The sequence below is a fragment of the Pseudorca crassidens genome, chromosome 12 (genome assembly GCF_039906515.1).
Source record: "Pseudorca crassidens isolate mPseCra1 chromosome 12, mPseCra1.hap1, whole genome shotgun sequence".
NCBI lineage: Eukaryota > Metazoa > Chordata > Mammalia > Artiodactyla > Delphinidae > Pseudorca > Pseudorca crassidens.
In genome coordinates, this window is record NC_090307.1 from 65983555 (window position 1) to 66001834 (window position 18280).

Here is an 18280-nt window from a genome sequence, read left to right on the forward strand (position 1 = left end):
CCGAAAAAGGCTTCAAAGTGAGGGGCGGAGAACCGGGAAGCGCTCTCCGCCTAAACAACTGGAGTCCTTCGCGCCGGCCAAGGCGCTCCTCGGGGGCCGGAAGTGGGCTGGTTCTCGTCGTCGGAGTCGCGGGCCAGCCGCGTTTGCCCCGCCCCGCACGAACCCACTCCCGCGCCCCACCCCCGGAGGAACTGTCCCGGAACCTCCCGCCCGGCCCAGAAGAGGAACCTCTCCCGCAGGAAGCGTGCGCGCCAGCACCGCCGGGCTCGTTCCCGTCGTAGGCGTTTCCCGACCCGGGCGGCGTGGGAGATCCCCGCGACCACTCCCCGGGCTCGCTCTGCAGTTTCCGGGACCCGCCTCTCGGCGAACGCCGCGCACTTCCGCGTTTCTATGGTATTGACTTCCGCCGCGAGCCAAACCTCGCGATACTTCGGCGGCGCAGCAATGGCGAGACCGTGAGTGCCGCAAGCGGGAGTCTGGAGAACAGGCTGGGACGGGGTTCGGGCGAGATCGAGCCGGGGAAGACCCGCCACTCGGGGGCCGCTTGCAGCGGGGTGGCAGCCTGGGGCGCGAAGCCCCTCCGGGCCCCGACGGCCGCCCGCGACCGAGCTCCCGCCTCTTCCCCAGATGCCGCGTCACTGCTCCGCCGCCGGCTGCTGCACACGGGACACGCGCGAGACGCGCAACCGCGGCATCTCTTTCCACAGGTTAGCGCGCGTGCGCGCCGGCGCGCGGAGGGTCCCCTACGCATGCGCCCGTCCTGCGCCTCGCGGAGCCACTGCGCACGCGCTTCTGTGGTCGGGGCGGGGCTTGAGTGGGAGGCTGGGTGGGGGAGGAGGGGCGGTCCGCCTGCCCGGGCCAGCTGCTTCGAGTCTCACCTACGTGATGATGTTCAGCGAGTCTCTTTTCTTCTGGAGGCCTCAGCTTCCTTGTCTGTGCGCAGGCAGTGTCAGCGCGAGGTCTGGGGGCGGCATGAGCGGGGCCGGCCTTTCCCGTCGGGCTCACGGGCTTGTGGCCCCGCAGGCTCCCCAAGAAGGACAATCCAAGGCGGGGCTTGTGGCTGGCCAACTGCCAGCGGCTGGACCCCAGTGGCCAGGGCCTGTGGGACCCGGCGTCCGAGTACATCTACTTCTGCTCCAAGCACTTCGAGGAGAACTGCTTTGAACTGGTGGGAATCAGGTGAGCCTCCTGGCAGCTGGCAGTGGGCAGGGCCTGGGCAGTGGGGTGGCAGCCGGCCGGTGGGGAGGTCCCCGGAGCAGCAGCCCTGGTTTCTCCAGCTGGGAACCTCAGCTTCCTCTCCCGACAGACCTGGGCAGTGAGACCCACCCCCCTAGGGATCACTGTGCCAGAGCGCACTCCCTGCAACCCCAGCCCTCCCTACAAGTGCACAAACGGAATTAGTTCTTTTGGCTGGGCTACCCTGTTCTGGTGGAGCCTGTCCACACTCTTTAACTCTGAGGAGTTTTGCACGGAAGAGATTGGTGGGGGCCTTAACTTGGCATTCCCCAGACTCATTGTTGGCAGGGTGCCGCCCACCTCCCACAGAGCTAACCCAGCAGCTTGCTGGAGTGCTGGAGGGCCTGCTGGCTCCATGCCCTGCCGGTCGGCTGGGGCGGCAGGGATTTGTTCCACCTCATCCAGACCGCTCTCCCTCGCAGTGGGTATCACAGGCTGAAGGAGGGAGCAGTTCCGACGATATTTGAGTCTTTTTCCAAGTTGCGTCGAACAACCAAGACCAAGGGGCACAGTTACCCCCCTAGCCCCCCTGACGTCAGCCGGCTCCGGCGATGCAGGAAGCGGTACGTGCTGCAGCGGAGGGGGAGGTGCCCCACTGCACCCCAGGTCTGAGGGACTGGGCTTTAGGGTGCCTGACAGCAGCCTTGCTGGACCGGGTTCTGAGCCCGTGGAGTGGGTTCAGGGATGGGGGTTAGATGACCTGGTGAAATGGGGTCGGCGAGCCCTGAGCCTGGCCTGTCAGTCTCTCTCTCTTCCCCCCAGCTGCTCTGAGGGCCGAGGGCCCACAACTCCATTTTGCCCACCTCCACCTGCTGACATCACCTGCTTTCCTGTGGAAGAGGCCTCAGCACCTGCCGCCTTGCCTGCCTCCCCCACCGGGAGGCTGGAGCCTGGCCTCAGCAGCCCCTTCTCAGACCTCCTGGGGCCCCTGGGTGCCCAGGCAGATGAAGCAGGCTGCAGCACCCAGCCTTCACCTGAGCGGGAGCCAGAGCGACAGCCGTCTCCGCTGGAGCCGAGGCCCATCTCACCCTCAGCCTACATGCTGCGCCTCCCTCCGCCCGCTGGAGCCTACATCCAGAATGAGCACAGCTACCAGGTGGGCAGCGCCCTGCTCTGGAAGCGGCGGGCTGAGGCTGCACTCGATGCCCTGGACAAGGCCCAGCGCCAGCTGCAGGCCTGCAAGCGGCGGGAGCAGCGGCTGCGGCTGCGGCTGACCAAGCTGCAGCAGGAGCGGGCACGGGAAAAGCGGGCACAGGCCGATGCCCGCCAGACTCTGAAGGAGCACGTGCAGGACTTTGCCATGCAGCTGAGCAGCAGCATGGCCTGAGTGAGGGCCGCCCGGCAGGGCCTCAGCCTCTTTCTCCCTCAGTATCCACCTTGAGAGGATCTGATCTGAGCTGCGTCCACCAGCCCTGCCAGATGCCATAATAAAGTGGATTCTAGAAAGAAGCGCTGCTCTCTGGCTCAGCTGGGGGCTGGGGCCCTTCCCCTGGGTACCAGGCCCGTTTCCCCAGATTGGCTGTAGCACCCGAAGGGCTCAGGCCCTGCAGTCCAAGCCCTTGGCTGTGGAGAGCAGAAAGCCCTCACTATATAGCTCTGTGTCCGTGTACTGTACAGGGCTCTCTGAGGGATCGTGTGAGTAGAGGTTCGGGGGCAATACTGGGCACCCTTTCCTTGGTACCTGAAACAGCCTTGACTTAGCCAGCTGGTCTCTGAAGACACCCATGAAACCCAGGCCAGGCTCAGTTCTTTTTCAGGGAAACAACAGGCTTCCGTCCCCAGATCCAATCTGCCCAGCAGTCAGACCTGGCATGAGCTCCAGCTGCTGGTCAGCCCCCCACTCACCACCAGGCCTGTCCCATCTGAAAAACGGACAAGAAAGGCAATTACTGACCTGAGGTTGCTATGCTTGGCAAGTAGTGAGGGGCCCCACAGTGACCATTCTGATCCCCAGAGGTCTGGGATGAGGCGTGTGGGGAGCAGAGGGCCAGGCACTTGGGCAGCAGTCCTGGTGTCACCTCTGTCCTCATTTTCCTTCAGTTCACCTGGAACGTGGCAGGCCTCCCTGCATCTGTGATCAGCAGCTCCGTGTGTGAGGCACTTAACGACACACTTGACCTCCCTGCTGGGCCTCAGCCACAGCAGCCCCAAGAGCACCGCTGAATCCTTTCTAGTCCTGGAAAAGGCCACACTGTGTTGTGTGGTTTGCTTCTTGGGGCCCTTGGAGTGAAACTTCGTTTATTCACGTTACGCACAGTCAAATGGCCATTACAGGAGGCAGACACAGAGGGCAAGGTCACAGGTGGTTCCCAAGCCTGCGGGCCGGCCGAGGTGCACCTTGCACAGGCCATTTCCTAGCTTGCTGGGCCTACAGGTGAGCACCCCTTGCCTAAGAATGTCCACCTGGGGCTTCTCAGCAAGGCCTGAGGAGTGGCAGATGCTGCGTTTACTTGGGGCACAACTAGAGGCAGGAAACAAGCTCTAAGGCTCAGAAGAGAGAGACTGTGTTTCCCCCAAAGTGGCTTCCTGGCAACCAGGGCAGAAGGGTTCTTGTTCCCAGAAGAGGAGCAGAATGGTGCCTTCCCCACTGGGGTGGACTTGGCACCTTCTGTCGGGACAGGGAAGGACTCAGTGGCCTGTCCTCAGTTTCTCAGTGCAGGCAGGAGCCTACAGGGCAGCCCAGGAGCCAGGAGAGCCAGCTCCGGGCCCCCAGGGCTCCCCTCAGGTGGGGAGGGGCCAGAGGCTGGCCTGCATTCCTCCCACCAGCCCTCCCACTATGTGACTGGGGCACCCTGGGTGGGGGTGGAGAGCTGCTGGCATGAACAGAACCAGACAAGACTGGCTTATCCTGAGCCATCGGGCCACATGGCCCAGCTTCAGCTCCAGGAGGATGGAGGGCTGGAGCCACCGGTGGGGACTGCGCAGTGAGGTTTGGGTGCAGGTAGGACTGCTGTGGCTTTAATGGAGGCAAGCCTATGACAATAAATACTTAGGGACAGATGCGGGCCTGGGGCATCTCTGACTTCTCTCTGGAGCAGCCCAGGGCCCCCATGCACACACAGGTGGGTGGGATCCCACAGCCCCTCTGGATGTCTGGCCCAGTCCGCAGTGGCTGACCCTGCAGGCTGGGAGCTGACCTTAGGGCCCTTCACACCTCAAAATTCACCTGGAGTTGGACTCCATCTACCCAAGTTCTGGGTGGCAGGAGGAAACCCTTACACCAACCTTGATGAGGGTCTGGGGGTGCTGTGCGGCCCCCACATTGAGGGGTCTTGGCAACATGACCCAGTGGCTGGATGCACAAGCCATGCTGGGTCCCTGCTGTGTAGGGGGCCCAAAGCCAGCTCCCTGGTGGGCTCATCTCCCTCACTGGGCCCTGGCCAGGCCCCTGCCTCCTCCTGCAGTGTCCTCACCACTAAGCCCTGGCTTCCCACCCACACCTCCACCCTGGGAGAGGGTGCCAGCCAGGATCCCGCTTCACCGTCTGCTTCCTGTGGGACCTGTGTCCTCAGCAGTGAGATGAGGCATTTGGAATCCCCCACTCAGCTCCCTTCGGAGGCCCTGGGCACACGACCCCTCGGCCGCAGGCCCGAACGTGGCCAGCACAGTCTTTGCAGTGGGCGAGGCAGGGCGGGCAGCACCACGTGGGCCCTCATATGTCGGCACCCAGCTCTGCGCACTGCTTGTCTGAGATGTGGGAGGCCAGGGAGTCGATGATGTCCAGCAGTAGCTGCTGGCTCAGCGAGCGCAGTGTGGGCAGCTTGGAGACCTGCGGAGGCAACCAAAGGCCAAAAGGATGGAGCCGTGTTCTTGCCAGGGCCAGGTGGCCGAGGAGTCTTCTGGGGACTTGACCAACGAGTACGGGGTAAGGATCAGCCAGTGGGTGGACAGCTCTGCCCGGTTATCCCCAGAACCCACTGCTGCACAAGGCGGCCAGGGCCCCTCCCACCTGGCCCAGGCCACCGCCAAGGGGAGTATGTCCTGCAGACGGGGCAGGCAGCGCACTGGGTGGGAGGGCCCTGACCTTGGTGAACTGGTGCACGATGATGTGGAGGCAGTGCCGCTTCATGTCCAGCGCCTGCGTCTTGTCTGCTGCCTCCAGAATCTGGAACGGCAGGTTCCCTGAGGCACTGCCCCTGCCCCATACACCGCGCAGGCACAGAGGCCCAGGGCCAGGGCAGCTACCTGCAGCACGTTCTGCACTGTCACGTTCATCTCCAGGTTCTGCTTGCAGTACGCTTGCAGCCGGTTGTTGTAAAAGCCGTAGTAGTAGGGCGCCGCGAACAGGTAGCTGAGGGCTGGTTAAGGAGCTGTGGGCCAAGAAAGCCTTCCTCCCACCCAGCTGCCCTCTTCCCCCTGGGGAGCCACCAGGGACGGAGAAGCCCTGAACCAGGGCTGCTGCCTCTTGCTCAGGTCAAGGGGGGCCCACCCACCACAACAGCCGGGCTCCCATCCAGGCAGAGCCTCTACATGGGCTTTGAACCACTCAGGTGTCCAAAGCTCCATTCAGGATCCAAAGAAAACCACAGGTTCCTCTCCCCAGGAAAGTACCCACATGCCCATCTGCTGAAACATCCACGGCCTCACAGAGCCCTGAAGGGCATCCTGACCTCCCATGTTCAGACCCCCACAGACATGACCTGGCCAGGAATCACCCCACACGGAGCCATGACCCCCTCCTCTGAACCCACCCGTCTCTCCTGACTGCAAACCTCTCTGAGCCAGCCAACCGACTGTTCCAGAGAACCCAGAAGAGACTGGACACTAAGAAGTCCTCAGGAAATCGCTTGGCCAGGCCAAGCCAGCAGGGCCCAAAGCTGTCCTGGGAATGACCCGGGAGCCCCAGAGGTGAGGATGCAGCGAGTCCTCGGGCGGCATGTTGACCTCGCCGTAGTAGATGTAGCGCAGCATGGACTCGAAGGCCTGCCTGCTGGGCACCATCTCCCCAATGGAGATGTTCACCTGGCCGTCCTCGGGCATGAAGGACCGGAACATGGCCTCAAAGTAGCTGCAGACGGTGGGCAGGCCCTTAGCAAGTCAGCCAGTGCCCAGCTGCCCACCCACCCATCCGCCCGCGAGACACACCCCACCCACCTGGAGCGGGCTGCCAGAATGGCCTTGTGGGCTGGCCGCGGGTGCCCATCCAGCAGCAGCGTGATGTCACAGAACTCCGCGCCCGCCCCCTCTAGGTATGCCTTCATGTCCTGGATCAGAGACGTGCCTGGGGGTGTAGAGGGGGCCTGAGCCAGAGGGCGGCTTCTGACTCAGGATGCAGGACCCCAGGGCACCACCTCCTGTGCATCTGCCCGTGTTGCCCCCCTGAACGAAACCCCCAGATCAGAGGCCTTACTCTGGCCCTTGAGGCTCTGTCCCCCCAGAGTCTGACCTTCTCCCGGACTCGGCCCCCTGAGCTCTCTCCTGCCCCAGTGCTGGCGCCCCCTCAGCTGTGTCACCTGGAGCCCATGGCCGAGGCAGCACAGGCCCCAGGGCCAGAGGGTGAAGGAGTCTGTGAGGTCCCTTCCTGGCTGGGTGGGGATGGGACAGGGAGGCACCAAGCATCTGAGGGCTGTGCCCACCCCTCACCAGGCCCAGATGTGGGCCCACCTAGAAGAGAAGCTGGGCAACTAATCGTGGGACCCTCAGCTCGTTGCTCGCTGCAGACCCTCATGCCTGGCGTCCCAGTCAGGGCAGCACTCGCTGGACAGGGCCCATGTTCTCCCAGGAATGGTCCTGGGAGATGTCACCCTGGCACCCAGCCCGCTGAGCAGGTCTCTGCCTTGCCCGAGCCTGAGCCACCTGCGGTAGGACCCTGTGCCCAAGGTGGCTGTGCCCTGTCCACCCCTCTCGGGGACCAGGTGGGTCCCTACCGATGTCCACGGGCTGGTCCGAGGGGGCGCGGGGAGGCGGCTGCTGCTTCCGCCGCACAATCTCCACGATCAGAGGAGATGAGAGGCGCTCGAACTCCTTCATCATGATCACCTGGTTGAAGTGGGACTCCTTCACCACGAAGTTCAGGCAGTGCTCCTGGACAGATAGGCCGCAGGCCACTGGGTCAGGCCTCACCGGACCTACCACAGCAGGTGGGGAGGGGGCACAGGCTGCCACGGACCCCACCCCGCACCTTAAGCTGGCCCAGTTGCAGCCGGGCAGCGCTCTCACACACGACCAGCACGTTCTGCAGGTCCACGGAGGCCTCGATGTACTGACGACACAATTGCTCTAGGCGGCACAGCTGGAAGCCCAGTGCCAGCTTGTACACGTCCATGATGAGCAGCACGTCCTCCACGTGGCCTGTGCCCAAGAACCCCTGAGCCTCTGGCGGGGCGTTGGGGGGGGGGGTGCCCGGGCTCCCTCCGCAACGAGGTGGCTCAGCCACAGGTGGGGTGAAGCCTCGGAGACCCCGGCCACCCCCTGCCAGGGTGGCCACACCCCATCCTGTTCCCTCCCGCCCGCGGCGCAGGCCGACCTTTCCGCGGGTACTTGATCTTGTCTGTGTAGAGGAACTGCATGAGCACCTCGAAGGGCCGTGCCTCGGCCTCGCGGATAGCCACACGCAGCAGGGGTGGCCGGGCCCCACCCGCGGCCCCAGCGGGGCCCTCCCTGAGTGCCGGGGCCGCCTCCTCCTCCAGCTTCTGTGGGCAGAGGAAGGGGCGCTCAAGAACACCCCACGGAAGCCTCTGCCCAGGCGGCGGGCGGCCCTCACCTGGGTCAGCCGCTCCCGCGCCTGCACGATCTTCCTGCGGAGCCAGCGGCTGCGTGCCGTGACGATGGCCACGTGGCCCTGCACGCATTCTTCCTTCTGCCGGAAGAGGGACACCTTGGTGGAGGGCGGGGGACACTCACCCTGGGGGCGGGGGCCGCCAGCGGGCACAGAAGGGCAACCCACCTCACCCAGCACGAACTCCACGTCGCAGAACTGGCGGCTCTCCCACAGCCGCCCATAGTCCTCGTGCAGCGTGCACTTGGGGTAACAGGAGAACTGCAGGCAGAGACCACGCTGCTGGACAGGTCCGCCCAGCCAGCCCCCCACAGGCTCTGCGGGGGTCCGCCCGGCCCCTCCCGCACTCAGGTTCCAGAGTACCCGGGCCCAACCGCCCGACCCGTCAGAGGGGTTGCCGGCCCACCAGGTACAGCCTCGGCTCTGGCGCCAGACAAGCCCCGCCCCCGCAAAGCCCCGCCCCCCAGGGGCTCGGTTTCCAGTTTCCGCCTCAGGCCGGCAGCGCGGGCTGCCCCACCTGGAACCTGTACATCTCCCCGCTGCGGATATTGTTGTCCACGGTGCCTCCGAAGATGTACATGGCGTCGGAGATCACGGCAGCCGCGTGGAAGAGCCTTCCGCTGGGCAGCTGGAGGGGAAGGGACAGGGCGGGGTCTCCAGAAGCAGAGCTGGCTGAGGCCTGGCCGCGACCAGGCTCTAAGCAAGGAGGGCACCGGTGGCCTGGAAGGAGGGGCCACAGGGCAGGACCCCCAATCCCCCCGCACAACCATGCGGGGAGGCGGGGGGAGGCGGGGCCTGTGTGGGCCCACAGACTGGACAGGCCCTGTGGCCCCACCAGGTGGCAGAGGGTGCTGGGTGTCATGTGCTGCACCCATGTAGCCCGTCCAGCAGGCCATGGGCTCCCGGCCTCGCCTCACGTGCTGTGTAAGCCCTGAGCCTTGGCCTCTTCAGCACAGGACCAGCTGCAGGGCGTGAGGGGTGGGCATGAAGGTGCCGGCCCTCACCTCTGAGGCTGGCAAGGTGGGCTGCCTGGTGGTGGTGCTGCCAAAGTCCAGGCCAAACACATCCCGGGACTTCTTGCAGCCGCCCCGCTCCTCGGAGCCCAGGGCAGGTGCCTCCTCGGAAGCAGATGCTCGCTCGGGCATTTCGGCTCCACTGACCTGGGGGAGACGGGCAGGTGCATGGCCCCTCAGCAAGGGCCGGACAGGTGGCCAGAGACCGCTGCTGTCCCCGCCTGGGGTGGGGATGGGTGCTGTGGGGACAGTGTGGGGGGAAAGTGATAGGATGAGGGTGCTCCCAGCACGGCCGAGATGGGAGCCTGGCTGCGGTCAAGGCATGCATCCCGGAAGAACATCCCCAGCACAGCGCCAATGCTGGGCCATGAAGTGTTAGCCCATAGGTGGTAAGATGGAGAACAGGCCAGAGGGGCCCAGGCCGGGGTCGGGCCAGGGCAATGTCCAGGACTGAGGGCCCCAGGTGTCCCAGCCTTGCTCCTGCTGGCTGTCTGGAGCCCCTGGCCCTGGGCCCGCCCATCTGTGGACCAGCAGCACTCACCTCACTGTCTGAGCTGGGCTGAATGACCTCCCAGGTCTGGAAGTCCACATCGTAGCAGTGCAGCTCGTTGGGGAGTGTGTTGTCAGCTGCGCCCCCAAACACGTAAAGGTGGCGGTCAAAGGCCACCATGGTGTGCCCGTAGCGCCGCTGCGGGGGCGGCGGAGAGCCCCGGAGCAGGTGCTCGGTGGGGATGCGTGTCCACCTGTGATGTGTGTTCACGCTGCATGTGAACCAGCGATGGGGTGGGGGTTCGTGCTCCCCTGCAGCCTCCACCTGGGCTCTGAGCCCCCCACCCCATTTCATCCTGGCACCAGCCCTGCCTGGCTCCTCGCAGCCCATCATGGGGTCCTGTCTCACCCTCGTCCCCCAACATAGAGCAGGCAGCAGGGGCAGGGCAGGAGGGTGGCACCTGCCCGGGGAGGCAGCTGCTGGAAGGGGTGGCTGGCTGTCTTCACACTGGGACAAGGAGGGAGGCCGCCTAGGCCCCAGGATGCTGGGCTGCAGCCACCCCCCGAGGGGCCTGCGGGGTCTCAGGTCCAGGCTGCGTAAGGGCCCTCACGGCCCCGCTCCCAAGGTGCTGGCTGTGTGTGGAGCCCACACAGGCAGCCCCGGGCACTGGTGTGGTGTGCTAACGGGGGCCCCACCAGCAGGGCACTCACGTCTTGTTCTTGAACTCGAACTGGAAGAGATTGTTCGTTATCTTGGCCCCGCTCTGGCCTGAGAAGACAAACATCCTGTCCCTGCAGACGGCTGCTGGGAAGTTGCAGCAGGAGGGCGGGATCTCGCCGCTCTGGGCCACCTGCGTGGTTGGGGAAGCCATGAGCCCTTCTCCTGGTCCGGGGCCAACCCGCTGAGCTAGGGCTACATTCACTCCTGAACCTTCCGTGAGTGAGGGGTCATGGGTCCATTTTTGTGGAACAGCTTAAAGCCCCCATATGAATGGGCCCAGTTTTGAACAGTTGGGGCTGAAGCCTTCACTACAGGTGAGACAGGGCAGTGGTTAGACACACTGCCCAGGACCCCGACAGTAGCCGCCCCCACTGTGTTCAGAGAAGGGTGGATCAGCCCCAAACTGCACCAGTCACAGGCTCGGAGCCCGTAGTCATTGGGTAACCACCGCGGGGACAGTGAGAGGGCTGGGCCGGATGTCAGGAGGGCCTGGCGAGGCCAGGAACAAAGCGGCCTCCCCGGCCCCAGCCCCTCACCTCCTCCCAGCACGTTAGATCCCGGTCCTGGAGGCCGATGGTCCACATGTCGTTCAACCTGCATTAGGACAGAGGGGTCGGGACCCCACAGCTGGGCTGGCAGTCAGGGTGGGCCTGGGCCCAGCCAGGAGGGAAGGCTCCAGGAAGACAACGCACCAAGGGGGATTCTGACCAGGGGACTATGGAGCGGCCTCGGGGTGGGGGCTTCGGCTGCACTGAATCCCTGCTGGGCCGGGCCCCCTGGAGCCAGGAGAGGCCCTCACAGAAGCCACCACTAACCCTGCAGCACTTGGGGCTTCGGTAACGCTGAATTCCTGGGGAATGATCGTGTGCTGTTTTTGTAATCAGAAAAATACAGCAAAGCCAATGTTCTACAACAAGGAGGAAAGGGCCCATGACACAGGCAGGCACCTCTGTTGCCCTCCATGGGGAGGCGGGCCGGGTCTGAGCCCTGCCGCTGCCACCCTCCTGCTCACTCAGGTCACTGCTCACCGTGGGCCCGAGTATCCTCACCCCAGCCATTCGAGGGGCCACCACCCGACCCCTGGCTCTGATGACACCCAGCTATGGCCTCGGGGCTGTGGAGCCAGCACATCCTCGGCCAGCTGCACAGACATGGGTGGGCTCGCCACCCCCTCAGTCGCCCCAGGGGGCTTCAGGGGTGCCAGAACTTCTGTCCCCTGTGAGGGTTGGGCAGGGGCTCCACTCAGTGGCCCTCGTCCTGCCCATCTTCCTGTTCTCCCAGCCCTGTCTACACAACCACCCTCCTGAGAAACCCCCAGCTCGAATCCCCCCTCCCTAGCGCAGGAAGGCTGCTCTGTGCCTTGGTGCACTTCCAGGCTGCCACCTACCTGGCGTTGCCGTCATAGCCGGCAAAGATCCACAGCTTGTCACTGTACACTGTGGCGCCATGGGCTGACCTAGCGACTGGCAACCTGGGGCAGGAGGAGGGGGTGAGCAGGGAGGCTGCCCCGTGCAGATCTGAGCCTCATGGCCCCATGAGGCCAGGGCCACAGCCTACGAGTGCTGCCGCCGCTGGGCCCTGGAGCTGCCGTGCCCACACCTGGTGACCGGAGCTCTGGGGACTCCAGCTGGGCCACTGGGAATAAGGGACAGTGGCAGAGGCTGAACTCATGAGGCTGGGGCAGCTGGACAAGGATTCACATGTTCAAGGGCACAGAGCCCTTTCCCAGCTCCCAACCAATATCAAGGGGGTGCGTGCAAAACAGGGCCAGAGAAGTGCCATCCACAGTACACTTGTCCCTTCTACCCTCTGGAAGGAGGGTATCTAAGAGCCGGGGGAGGCGCAGACAGGAGCGACTGGCAGTTAACGCCCATCATCTGTAATTCTACAGAGCTGATCCAGGCCCGCTGCCCCCCGAGACCCAGCACGGCAGCCTGCACAACGCCAAAGGTCTCAGCAAAGTCTCTCACCGTCCTTCAATTTTCCACTCCGTCCACTGGCCAGTTGCAAACTTGTACTCAAAGAGGTCATTTTTATTCTTCAAGTTAGAATTGGAATAAATGTCCCCAGTGTAGCCCCCTGTAAAGGGAGTGAGAAGCCATCACATCCAAAGGCAGCAACTCAGTCATCAAACCCAGGGGGTTGGGGCAGGATCTAGCCTCAGTTAAAATGTACTCTGGGACCCCTCTGACCCTCGGGGGCACATCCTGCCTGCCTGCCCCTGCTCGAGGCTCTGGTGACAGAGGAGCAGAACCCTGTGTCCTGCCCCTGGTTGGGGGACACCAGCCTGGCCACAGAGGCAGACAGTTCCACCCCCAGGAGATCAGGACGGTCAGGGAAAGGGGCCCATGAGAGGGCCTCAACCCAGCCCAGGAACTCAGAGGACAGTACACAGAGAGGCTGGCCAAGCACAGCACATGGTCGAGGCTTGATGGGAGGAGGGCCGCTCACCAAAGACGAACATGCTGCTGCCATAGACGACGGCCGAGTGGTGGTAGCGGGGAGCAGGAGGGGTCCCAGTGGTGAAGGCCCTGGTGGGAAAGAAGGGGCAGTGGGTGTCGGCAGGGGGCAGCCCCCCTCACCCCCAAACTTCTTTTTGCTTTTGTATTTTGAGGGTAATACCTGTCTCGTTATAGAAACCTTAAAATATTGCCAATAAAGAAAACCCCAAAAAACAGCACTGAAACATATGTATAATTCCTTTGCCAGAAACCACCATCCACACCTTGAGCATGCCTCCCCACCACCTTTCCCAGGCATATTTATGCGTCTAAGTAATTGTTTTAAATGGATCATGTGGTAGATGTCCTTGCTGCTCTGGAACCATCCACACCTGCATCCCCACAGCTGCACCATATTCTGCAGCATGGGTGGTCCACACATCTTATTTATTGAATTAAAAACCGGTTTATACTGCTTTCCTGGGGCTGCTCCTTTTCAGAGTTTTATACTTAAGCAATTTTTAACAAAGAATTATAAAGTCTTGAGAGTGATTTTTAAATTAATCTGTAACTCTTGGACACATTTTACAATCAAGTGTGAGAGAAATAACACACAAACTTCCAAAGCAATACAGCACCACCCGGGTGTCTGGGCAAGGGGTGATGCCACCTGTTGGGCCACATTCAGCAACTGTGAGTACTGGGCGTGGACATCCTCCTCTGTCGAAGCGGGGCAGTGAGACCCCAACCCAGAGAGCAGCGCCCAGAGCTGCTGCTGAGCCTGGTGCCGAGGGGCTCCTGGCACAAGGAGCTGGCATAGCTCAGGAGGAAGCCCAGCACCTCCTAATCCTGGGATCTTTTTCTCTCCTCAGCTGTGAGCTGCTCCCAGTGGGGGCTGGACTGGAGCAGATGGGCACAAATGTGCAGTGCTCAGAGATGGCAGGTGTCATGGCCGAGGCCACACAGCTGGGAAGGGAAGCCAGGACCTACAGGCTGCCCACTGCCTGTGTGGGGTCTCCTGCCAGAGGATGGGCCCCACAGGGCAGGGAGGGCAGGGGAGCCGCTGCTGCCAGCCCCTGGGCGGCACCCTGCAGCAGCAGAGACCATCCTGGAACGCCCCATCAGCCCATGGTCCCCCTGTCGGCTCCAGGAGACAGGCCTGGTGACTGAAGAGCTCTCCTGAGGCAGAATCGAAGGACCCACAGCTGGATCAAATAGATCCCCTTAAGTAACAGGATCCAGAAAAACCAATCTCAGCTACAGACCAGAAAAGAAAGCCAGGAAATAGAGGGGATCACTAAGAGCAGTCCTGGGCGCTGTCATCTCCTCCTCGAAGCTTCTCTAGCTCTCCATGAGCAGGACCTGGCTGGCAGTCAGGCCCCAGTGGTGCTCCGTGTCTAGAGAAAAACAGGGCTGGAACTGGGGACACCCACCTGCACCAGGAGCAGTCCTTCACGTCGAAACGAAGGAGGTCGTTGAGCATCGTCTTCCTGAAAGACAGCCAGGGACCCGGGAGATGGACACTGTGCCCGGGGGTGGGGGCAGCTGTTTGGGGGACTCAGCCAGGGCCAGGCAACCAGCTGATGCCAGAGGGACCAGAGAGGTGACCCCAAAGGAAGCTCCCCAGCTGGTTCAGAACCAGCCTGCCTGGGGTCAGGACTTAAGCATGATCCCAGGCTCCTCACGCCTCACCCCCTGTTCCAGAATCCCCACCCACACGCCCACTTGTGGGCTGCAGCACCCCTTCTCCGAGGCTGCGCCATACGACGCAGACGCTGGCTCACATGTCAGAGGAGGTCCCTTGCCTTCTCTCTCTTCCTGCCACCTCTTTATTGCAAAGCTAATGTAATAACTACATTAAAGATACAATAAAGCAGGGCTTCCCTGGTGGCACAGTGGGTAAGAATCCGCCTGCCAACGCAGGGGACACGGGTTCAAGCCCTGGTCCGGGAAGATCCCACATGCCGCGAAGCAACTAAGCCCGTGTGCCACAACTACTGAGCCTGCGCTCTAGAGCCTACGAGCCACAACTACTGAGCCCAACTACCACAACTACTGAAGCCCGTGCGCCTAAAGCCCGTGCTCTGCAACAAGAGAAGCCACCCAACGAGAAGCCCGTGCACTGCACCGAAGAGTAGCCTCCACTCGCCGCAACTAGAGAAAAGCCCGCGCACAGCAACCAAGACCCAACGCAGCCAAAAATAAAAATAAATTAAAAAAAAAAAAGATACAATAAAGCAGAAAGCAAATCCACTGGCCATCCCACCACCTAACAAGACCCGCACGTTGGGGCATCCCTGGTGGTGCAGTGGTTAAGAATCCGCCTGCCAGTGCAGGGGGCACGGGTTCGAGCCCTGGGCCAGGAAGATCCCACATGCCGCGGAGCAACTAAGCCCGTGCACCACAACTACTGAGCCTGTGCGCCTAGAGTCCGTGCTCCACAACAAGAGAAGCCACCACAATGAGAAGCCCGTGCACCACAACGAAGAGTAGCCCCCGCTAGCCACAATTAGAGAAAATCCACACACAGCAACGAAGACCCAATGCATCCGAAAATAAATTAATTAAAAAAAAAAAGACCCGCACGTTACCACCAGCCCTTATCAGTAAGAGAGAGAAGGGCGTCCACCCAACTGGAGCCCAGCACCCCAGCCTCCTCATTTAGCCTCCGCCTCCAGGAAACAGCCTGGGAGACCAAAGGGCCTGCCTGAGGCCACGGAGCCAGGGGGCTGGGGCTGGGAAGCAGAGGCATGACTGTAGTCCCTCCCCTTTCTCATTTGTACCCCCAGCCCCAGCTACATGAGCACCTTTGTAGCCAGTCTGTACAAAGTTGCAACTAGAATGAGACAAATTCCTATCCTGTTTCTTAGTGTCACATTGTACAGAAAATGTTTCTGCTTCTCACTACACAGTTGTCACTCAAACTCCACCTGCTACAGAACACTCCAGGGGGATGTCCCCACCCGCTGCCCTGCGCTGGACACCAGGCCTTTTCTGGTTCAGGGGATTCTCATTAAGGCTGCAGTAAACATCTGTGGGCGGATGCCTCTTCCTCATTTTATTCCTTCAAGTGACAAACATTTATTGAATTGTCTGGGTGCTGGAATACAGGTCCAGCCCTGGCTGAGGAGACAGAAATGAAACATCTGTGTGCCTGGGGGCCAATGGAGCCAGTAAGAGGTGCAGAAGGGGGGGGGGGGCGCTGCTGGCTGGTCCGGTTAGTCCAAGGGGTGGGGGAATGCCTCACTCACAGGAGATTTAGAGGAGGGGCAGGAAGGGTGGGAAGCAGGGAACAGCCAGCGAGAGGGGCTAACCAGGAGGATGCTTGGTGCAATCAGAACACCGCAAGGCAGAGGTGTCACCCAGTGCAGCACAGACAGAGGCAGGGGAGCTGTGGATGCAGACGCGGGCAGGGCCTCACAAACTGCCAGGAGGGCTTGCATTTTTACTCAGAGGGAACCATCCCAGGGTTATGACTCAAGAAGGAACACACTCTAGCTGGCTGCACATGGGAAGAGAGACTGAGGAAGACAGGCTGGAAGCCAGGGGCCACGCCCAAGAGACCCTTCTATCCAGTCTGAAGGTCCCCGTGGGGGCTTGCCCACTCTGTCAGCCCCAGGTCAGCTCCTCCAGGGAATCCTGCAGGACCATGGCTGCAGCACCAATCAGAGGCCAGCCCTGCCTGGGCTACAAGCCAGAGCCTATGGTTGAGAGGCAGGGACAGGACTCAAGGGCAGGATGAGTTGTGTGCCAACACCACACCCTCAGCACAGGGACACCTCTGTCCTCAGCCTCTCACAGCCCTATGCTCACTGACCCTCAGGAGCACCCTGCAAAAGCAGGGCAGAGGCCCACCCCCTTCTACAGAGGAGACCAGGGTGCAGTTGGTGGCTTTAAGCCACCTGCCCCAAACCACAAAGCTGTAACCTGAACTGAGCCCTGTCTGTCCAGGAGCCCAACTTCAGCCCCACATCAAGCAGGCTCCCAACCTTCCAGAGCCCTGGTGGGCATCCCTAGCCTCTCCTGAGCACATGAAGGGGTGGATGAGGGACAGAAGCCCAGTGGATGCCGGGCAGCACAGTTCTACACTGTCCTACTGCTGGGTGGTTGCCCATACTGACCCCTCTGCTCGGGACACTCTTCCTCTTTTGCCTGGCTCACTCCTACTCATCTTTCAGGTCATCAGCCCCCCAGGAAGGCTTCCCTGACCAGACCGGACCAGACCAGACCCTGCCTCCTGGTGCAGAACAAGCCTGCCTGCTGTGCCCGCACCCTGCACTTGATGTGGTCCCGCCCTCGCTAAGACAGCTCTTTCCCTCTGGGGTGGTCCAGCTCCTGGGAAAAACACTCCAGGAGAAGGATGCGGCTGCACAAACCAAGGGTTCACCTCGGCCATTATTTCACCAAAGGAAACCAGCCACTGGGAACTGTTCGTGGGATGGAGATGTGCTATCAGGAAAAGCTGTTTGCTGGGAATGTACAGCAAAATGTGGGAAAACCCTTAAAAAAGTGAAAAATGGGGGAAGGAAATAAATCTGTATCCTCCAAACCTTCTCAACTGCCATGTGAGCATGTGGATGAGGCCCAGAGGGAGGCGCAGGGAAGAAGTGCCTGGCAGGGGTGGCAGCCATGGCAAATGTGTTTCTTTCAAGGCTGTGTCCACTCACTCAGAACAAGAGGGATATTTCCATGTCCTGAGTGTGCTGCAGTGCTGAGGGAGCCTCACTGATTTGGAAGCTGAGGCCGAGTGCTTAGCTAATATCTGGAGAGATGGCAGTGGAGCTGCAGAGACCCAGTCCCCACCACTGTGCTTCTCCCTCCTCAATCCAGACTCACCCATTGTCTCCACCAAATACATAGATGGCATCTTTATAGGCCACCACTGTGTGCTTGCTGCGCCTGGAAAGAGAGGGGTGGGTGGCGGTCAGGCTAGGACCCTCCTGGGGGCACCCAAGGAATGAGACTTGGCACTGAGGCTCCCACAGAAGTCGGATAACACCTCTCAACTGCCAAGATCGATGGAGACTCCTGAATTCCAACAGTACCCCCAAAGGACTCTGCATGTGGGGACCCCTGACACTCCCACCCCCCTACCGAGCACCTGGGGCCCCAGCTCGAGACCCACAAACACAACTTAACTCTAGTACCCTGCCCGGGGCCACCCCGCTCCGGGACTCCCTCGGAAGCCCCTCCCCTGCCGTGGACAACCCCCCCGCCTCGCCATTACCGGGTCCCGCTCCGGGACACGGCGGCCCGGCCTCGCCCCAGCGCCCCGCCTGGGACCTCCTCAGACACCCCCTCCCCAGGACCCCCACGCCCCGCCGTACCGGGCCCCCACGAACTCGTCGCAAGGCGGGAGGCGCCGCCAACGATGCACTGTCTCAAAGGGCCCGAAGTTGAGCGTCAGGTACTCGACACTGTCCGAGCAGCTGTGGTCAAAGTCCACGCTCGGGGCCACCTTGGACCGCGCGCCACCGGCCAGGGCCCCGGTCCCGATCGGGCCGCCCGAGCCACCCGGCCCCGCCATGCCGGGTCCACGCCCGATGGGCCACCGGGTCCGCGGGACGTGCGGCCACCGCCCCGGGCCGCCCCCGAGGGACTACATTTCCCGGCGAGCCCTACACCGACGGCGCCGCACTTCCGGACGGTGGCGCACTCCGGA

General features: G+C 62.2%; 2 protein-coding genes across 5 annotated transcripts; one reads left to right on the forward strand and one right to left on the reverse strand.

Moving 5' to 3' along the window:
• The first annotated feature begins 311 nt into the window (after positions 1-311).
• THAP7 (THAP domain containing 7) lies at positions 312-2685 on the forward strand. Of its 2 annotated transcripts, XM_067699989.1 has the most exons (5): positions 312-455; positions 628-707; positions 1024-1179; positions 1659-1799; positions 1999-2685. In XM_067699989.1, the coding sequence occupies exons 2-5, from the start codon at positions 628-630 to the stop codon at positions 2561-2563; spliced, it is 942 nt and encodes a 313-aa protein (XP_067556090.1). In that variant the 5' UTR covers positions 312-455; the 3' UTR covers positions 2564-2685. The 2 variants fall into 2 exon arrangements, with proteins under 2 accessions (XP_067556090.1, XP_067556091.1); XM_067699990.1 differs by lacking the exons at positions 312-455; positions 1659-1799 and having other exon boundaries at positions 484-707.
• Positions 2686-3457: 772 nt separating this feature from the next.
• Positions 3458-18245, reverse strand: LZTR1 (leucine zipper like post translational regulator 1). 3 transcript variants are annotated; one of them, XM_067699964.1, is made up of 21 exons: positions 17946-18242; positions 17455-17517; positions 14052-14108; positions 12629-12708; positions 12148-12256; positions 11565-11648; positions 10714-10771; positions 10168-10307; positions 9509-9710; positions 8959-9114; positions 8472-8582; positions 8123-8215; positions 7940-8035; positions 7703-7868; positions 7358-7527; positions 7104-7260; positions 6331-6457; positions 6095-6244; positions 5422-5527; positions 5261-5341; positions 3458-5005 (listed from the first exon to the last, which is right to left on the reverse strand). In XM_067699964.1, exons 1-21 carry the CDS (start codon positions 18143-18145, stop codon positions 4889-4891), a joined length of 2523 nt encoding a protein of 840 aa, XP_067556065.1. In that variant the 5' UTR covers positions 18146-18242; the 3' UTR covers positions 3458-4888. The 3 variants fall into 3 exon arrangements, with proteins under 3 accessions (XP_067556065.1, XP_067556064.1, XP_067556066.1); XM_067699963.1 differs by having other exon boundaries at positions 7358-8035; positions 17946-18245; XM_067699965.1 differs by lacking the exons at positions 10714-10771; positions 12148-12256; positions 12629-12708; ... (1 more) ...; positions 17455-17517; positions 17946-18242 and having other exon boundaries at positions 7358-8035; positions 11565-11625.
• Positions 18246-18280: the final 35 nt, after the last annotated feature.